Below are 6,551 nucleotides of genomic sequence, written 5' to 3' on the forward strand. Positions count from 1 at the left end.
AAGAATATCCTGGCCAACACGATGAAACCTCGTCTCTACTAAAAATACAAAAATTAGTTAGGTGTGGTTGTGCGCGCCTGTAGCCCCAGCTACTCAGGAGGCTGAGGGAGAATTGCTTGAACCCAGGAGGTGGAGGCTGCAGTGAGCTGAGATCGCCCTACTGCACTCCAGCCTGGGCGACAGAGCGAGGCTCCTGTCTCAAAAACAAAAACCAAAAAACTGTGCCCACTTTCTGCTCCAAAAGTGAAGCAATATCCTTAAGGCAGGAAGCCTGCACGTCTTCCCCCAAGCTAGCTTTGGAATAAAAAGTCATTTTCTTTATACCATTTTCTCACTCTTAATTGGATTCGGCAAGCAGCAAGTGACTGAACCTGCATTTCTGTTACAGGGACACAGCCAGGAGGCTGCCATCTGTGAACCAGGACAGGGCCCTGGCCAACTTGACTGTGCTGGCACCTTGATCTCCTACATCCAGCTTTCAGAACTGAGAGACAGAAGTATTAAAGCCCCCCAGTCTATGGGATTGTTACAGCAGCCTGAACTAACAGAAGGAGACTTTCCCAATAAAAAATTATGTACACACGACATTATTTTAAACTACAGAGCTGTGGTTCTCAAATGTGATTGACTTTGTCCCCTAAAAGACATCTGGCAATGTCCAGAGACACATTTGATTGCCAGTGGGTAGATGCTGCTAAATAAATATCCTACACTGCTCAGGAAAACTCCCTTTGACAAGTAATTATTCTCCACAAAATGTTAGTAGCATTCAGGATAAGAAACCCTGCTTTGGCCGGGGGTGGTGGCTCACACCTGTAATCCCAGCACTTTGGGAGGTCAAGGCAGCTGGATCACGAGGTCAGGAGATTGAGACCATCTTGGCTAACATGGTGAAACCCTGTCTCTATTAAAAATACAAAAAATTAACCGGGTGTGGTGGCAGGCACCTGTAGTCCCAGCTACTTGGGAGGCTGAGGCAGGAGAATAGCCTGAACCCGGGAGGCGGAGCTTGCAGTGAGCTGAGATCACGCCACTGCACTCCAGCCTGGACGACAGAGCGAGACTCCGTCTCAATAAAAAGCAAACAAACAAACAAAACCAAAAAGAACAAAAAGAAACTCTGTTTTACAGATAACAATCAGCTGTCTTAATTTTTATTTCCCTGGAACTTTTCCCTTTGTCTCTCATTTGGGTCAAACTTGAGGGCCAAAATATGGAAGCAAAATATTTTAGATCAAGTAAAGACTGTAAATGAGGTCTAGGAAATATTTTGCCAGCACTGGGAGACACAAGTTGGCCCTAACTTCCTACTCAGACTTGCAATTAATACATAATAGGTGTGGGTACTCAACATGAGAAGATTTCTCACTGGGTACCCACAGTTCTTACTGTAGGTCAGTAAATGGTCAACATTGTTACCATAGAATCATTCACACCAGCACAATGGTGCTCCTCCAAGAATGTATTTATTTACATGAAAACACCATTTTATACAAATTGAAGACACATCTTAAAGAAGGGTTTGTCCAGGCATGCCTTCCTCCTTCCCTTATATTGCCACTTCCATTTTCATCTTCTGTTGTATCATAAATAAAACTTCAGACTGGTTAAAGAAAATTGAATCTGCCTCTTCTCTCCCCACCAAGAATTACTTTGACTGTTTAATGTCTGAAGTCATCCTTCAAAGAAAAGTCTTGCCCAGGGTTATTTTATTTAATTTATTTATGTAATACAGTGTAGAAAGCGATCATGTCATAAGCAATGATTCTGTACAATCATCCTGCAGAAATTTTTTTTGGAGAATTCTTGGTAATTTAAGACCAGCAGAGCACCCCTCCCCACCCGCCCCGTAAAAGTGCTTACAATGAACAGGGATTCTTTTCTTTATCAAAGACCCAAAGATACGTGGACAAAAAAAAAAGCTCGAAGTCTCAATGCCTAATGTGTGCACATAAAACAGGCACAAAGAAACAAACGTGTATCCTCTTAATTCCTATATCACAAATATAGCAGAAGCAGCAATCTGTACAGTAAAATGCAATCGTGGAAAAAAATCTCTCTAAAGCATCTGAAATACTTAAAAATGTTTAACTTTAAAATGCATAGTGATCAGGAAAGGAATACTTAGGCAAGAGAAGCAGCTAAACTCCCACGTTCACATGAAGCATCCCCCATCGATTCTTAAAGCATATGTAAAGTAGGACTTAATTGGGTCACAAACCACAAGAATAATATACAACTGGCTAAGGGGCTATGTGATAAATAATCAGGAGAGAATCTATTCATGCACTAGTTTGATACAGCTAAATTCTTTACAGTACACAAAACCCATTAATAATGTAGTGTAGAGACCAAAATGTAAAGAGAGAGAGAATACATTACTGATTTGTGGATTAATTCAAGTTCAGGCATCTACTTGTGTTACAGCACAGCTGTCAAAAGGCGATAATGAGTAAATCATAAAACAGAGGGGTTTGTTTCTTCCGACAGTATTCTATAAATGGACACCGATGGGTAGTGAAGCAATGGTTTTGCTGTCCAACTTCAGAGGCTGCTGTGGCGGGGGTCTAGTTCTGCATCTGCTCAAAGAACTTGTAGGTTGGATTTTCATAGCCGTTCTGCTGCATCTTGGACAGGTGGCGCTCCTCTGGGGTGACAGCGGCGTCAACCTGAAAAACAAGGAAGAGGAGAGCTGAGTAAAAAATAAAAATCAATCCTTTAAGGGTGAACATGGAGAAGCAGTAAAAAGATAAGGAGTACAGTACTCTTCATTGCAGAACACCCATGATTTTCTCCCCCACTTTGACATCTTGGAGAACACCTTTGCCCACCAGTTATACAGATGCTGTGCTCCATCTAGCCACCAGGTGGCGGTGGAAACCTTGGTGCGCTTATGAGGTGTCCAGTGGTGGTTTCTGGTTCCCCAGCTCTACAGTAAGTGGATAAACCCAGTGCAATGGTATTTTTTCCTCCCCTGTTGGCTCAATAAAGGACAAATGGTGTCAATGAAAGCCTGTTTTACTTGGAAGTGTTTTGGTAAGATAGATAAAACCACAAGAATATCAAGGAGGGAGATTCAGCAAAATATACTGTATCTTGGGTGACACTCAAATCTGTGTAGAAAAATACCCGATTTCCTAGACTGCTGAATATCTTCCCATGCTGATTTTAGTCTAGCCCGTTTCTATCAAATTTTATGTTTGTTAAAATGTTAAAGAGAGGTTTGAGAATCATTTAATTAAACAATAACATACATATGCCAAAGGGGGCTATTATTTGGCAGAAGAAAAAAGGAAGAGCAAGGATGACACCATTCTAGATTATGTAATTTTTAAAAAACTGAGAATTAAGATACTATAGAATTATGTTCAGCTAAAAGTTTAAAATCAGACCCTCTCTGTTAATATGCTGCTTTACCTCTAACTAAGGTGAGGCCAGTAATTGAAGACGTTTTCCTCCCCGAGTCACTGTTAGAGCTGTGTAAGGAATTTACTCTCTGCAGGTTGGACAGGGTACTTACCACTACAACGTGGGCAGTGGCTGTTCTTGTTTTACTATATTTGTTATACCTCTCCCTGTTCACAGAAGACAGGAGGTCCTTAACTCTGCTGAATGAGTAAAGGCTTACTTTTTTGTCTGTTAAAATTCCTTTTTTGTAAAACCATGGTAAGATGGAAGAGAGTAAATACAAAATCATCAGAATGAAAAGACATGTTTTCCAGAGAAAAGTTCGGATGTACCATACAGAAAATAGTCCTTCAAAGGATAGTCCCTAGAATGGGCTGCTCATTCATCTCTGGGAGAATACTTCAGGCCCATTCCTCCTTGCTGAGTGTTGCTAAGTGACATTCCCCCACTTATGCAGCTTTTCCCCCTACACACCCTGTCTGGCACAGATCTGAGCCTACACAGCAATGCCCCTGAAGCCAAGGAAGAAAAAGTACCAGTGAGGACGTGATGTCAGCAGTAAGACATGAGGTCTCAAGATGGAGCTAGATATGTCATGACTAGACCACACTGGCTGATAGTAATTCAGACTAAAAGATCTGTCAATATAGTTGGGTGCGGTGGCTCACGCCTGTAATCCCAGCACTTTGGCAGGCTGAGGTGGGTGCATCACTTGAGGTCAGGAGTTCGAGACCAGCCTGGCCAACACGGGGAAACCTTGTCTCTACTAAAAATACAAAAATTAGCCAGGCGTGGTGGTGCACACTTGTAATCCCAGCTGCTCCAGAGGCGGAGGCAGGAGAATGGCTTGAACTTGGGGGACCAAGTTTGCAGTGAGCCAAGATTGTGCCACTGCATTCCAGCCTGGGTGACAGAGTGAGACTCCATCTCAAACAACAACAACAGCAAAAACAACAACAATAACGCAAAACAAAACAAAACAAAAAGGCCAGGCATAGTGGCTCACAATCCCAGCACTTTTGGGAGGCCAAGGTGGGTGGATCACAGGGTCAGGAGTTCGAGACCAGCCTGGCCAACATAGTGAAACCCCATCTCTACTAAAAATACAGAAAAAAATTAGCTGGGCGTGGTGGCATGTGCCTATAGTCCCAGCTACTCTGGAGGCTGAGGCAGGAGAATTTTTTGAACCTGGGAGGCAGAGGTTGCAGTGAGCCGAGATCGCACCACTGCACTCCAGCCTGGGCAACAGAGGGAGACTCTGTCTCAAAAAATCTGTCAATATAATCAGGTCCCCCATGGTCCCTTTGTACAGCCCCCCTTCATGAAGTGATTGACTCTTTTCAGTCTGGGAAGGAGGTGGAATGACTAGCAGTGGCTCATCCCAAGGCAGCTGGAATAGGTGGATACACAGCTCCCTTGCCCTTGGGACAGAGTGTTCCCTCCATCACGTGCCCTGATTCGTTTTTTTTTTTTTTTTTGAGTTGAAGTCCTGCTGTGGTCGCCCAGGCCGGAGTGTAATGGTGCAATCTCGGCTCACTGCAACCTCTGCCTCTGAGGTTCAAGTGATTCTCTTGCCTCAGCCTCCCGAGTAGCTGGGATTACAGGCACCTGCCACTACGCCTGGCTAATTTTTGTATTTTTAGTAGAGACGGGGTTTCACCCTGTTGGCCAGGCTGGTCTTGAACTGACCTCAGGTGATCTGCCTACCTCGGCCTCCTAAAGGGCTAGGATTACAGGCGTGAGTCACCACGGCCACGTGCTCTGATTTTCAAGTTCCCATTTATGGAGAGACTGTGTGCCACTGTGAATCCCTCCAATCTACCATCCTATGGCTCAGAGCTGCCTGAGTTCCCCTGCAGCCAAACTCTCCTGTTACTCCAATGACAGACCTAGGCATCTCCCCTTAGCACATTCCCACCAACAAGCTCTAACCAAGGCCAGTCCTCAGAGGACACTACTCGAATGGATGCTCAGCTTCCCTGTCCCTCTGGGAGCAAATCACAGATGTTTTCCTCATCCTCTCCTCTTTCCTTTGATCTGCACTGTTGTCAACAAATGAGGTCACCTGACTTTAACTGGTAACTGTGTAATTAGCCTCCAACTTGTAAGTTAAAACACCATGGTTAAAGATTAGCACCAATCATGAGAGATTTCATTCACCCTGTAAATCTGCGTGCCAGGAGACAGCCTACCTGCAGCAGTATGCCATTCGAACTTGGGCATCATTTCTGCTCCCCGCCACCTCGTAACTGACATCTCAAAGAATGCCCAGGTTAAAAACAATGATCTTGCTTAGGAGATCAAGCACAAAGCCGCTACGTTTCTGACTACAGAAGAAAGCCCCCATGCTGCTTCATTGTTGGAATATTACGCTTTCATCTCTTCCAGGAGGCACATCCACCACCACACTCGCTGTCAACAATCATTTGCATGCGTCAGGGGCAGGGGAACACCTGGCAATTTGATAGGTTTCTCTCCCCTTCAAACTCCAAAGCCAAATACTTGAGTCCCCGGCTAGAGAGGCGAGGCTCCAAGGCTGGTGCACCATCCAGGCCTCTAACTCTCCTGTCTTTTCTTGGCTTCTGTTTCGCTACTTGCTAATCCTATTACCTTTTGCCACTGAGAGGACAGTTACATTGTGCCATTCCTGCCATGGGGCAGCTTGGCCCTCAGACCTCAGAGGGCTCAGGAGCTACAGGAGAAGGGATTATCTTGACAAAAGGGCATTCAAGGAGTATGGATTGGATCTTTAATCTCTAAGTCCTTGAAAGCTAGATGTGAAAAACTGAGTACTCATGTCTATGGATAAAGTTACTGCTAAAGGAAGAGCAGCAGGTAAGGGTAGCCTTCCTCTCCAGCAGGCTCACCAATCTCTTCCTCACTGCTAAGCTACAGCAGTGGTAAGGCCACCAGGTGAAGGCCAGCCCCACCATGCCCCTGTGCAGACAGGGCCTCTGCATGGACGCAGTATTATTTCTCTTAAAGCAGAGCCAGGGGAGGTTTGAGCCCATGGTGCTTGTTCTGGAAGGAATAAGACAATGAAGTTGGCCAGGCGCGGTGGCTCACGCCTGTAATCCCAGCACTTTGGGAGGCCGAGAGGGGCGGATCACGAGGTCAGGAGATCGAGACCATTCTGGCTAACA

The 6,551-nt window shown here is 45.0% G+C and overlaps 1 protein-coding gene across 3 annotated transcripts in view; it reads right to left on the reverse strand.

Moving 5' to 3' along the window:
* Positions 1–1,447: 1,447 nt before the first annotated feature.
* The window catches only part of APP (amyloid beta (A4) precursor protein), a 312,122-nt gene continuing 307,018 nt past the window's right edge, over positions 1,448–6,551 (reverse strand). For all 3 annotated transcript variants that reach the window (XM_011998311.1, XM_011998310.1, XM_011998309.1), the window contains one exon: positions 1,448–2,669. In XM_011998311.1, the coding sequence (XP_011853701.1) occupies positions 2,568–2,669 (102 nt within the window). In that variant the 3' untranslated portion in view covers positions 1,448–2,567. The remainder of the gene's footprint in view (positions 2,670–6,551) is intronic.

The sequence above is a fragment of the Mandrillus leucophaeus genome, unplaced genomic scaffold (genome assembly GCF_000951045.1).
Source record: "Mandrillus leucophaeus isolate KB7577 unplaced genomic scaffold, Mleu.le_1.0 Scaffold567, whole genome shotgun sequence".
Classification (NCBI taxonomy): Eukaryota; Metazoa; Chordata; class Mammalia; order Primates; family Cercopithecidae; genus Mandrillus; species Mandrillus leucophaeus.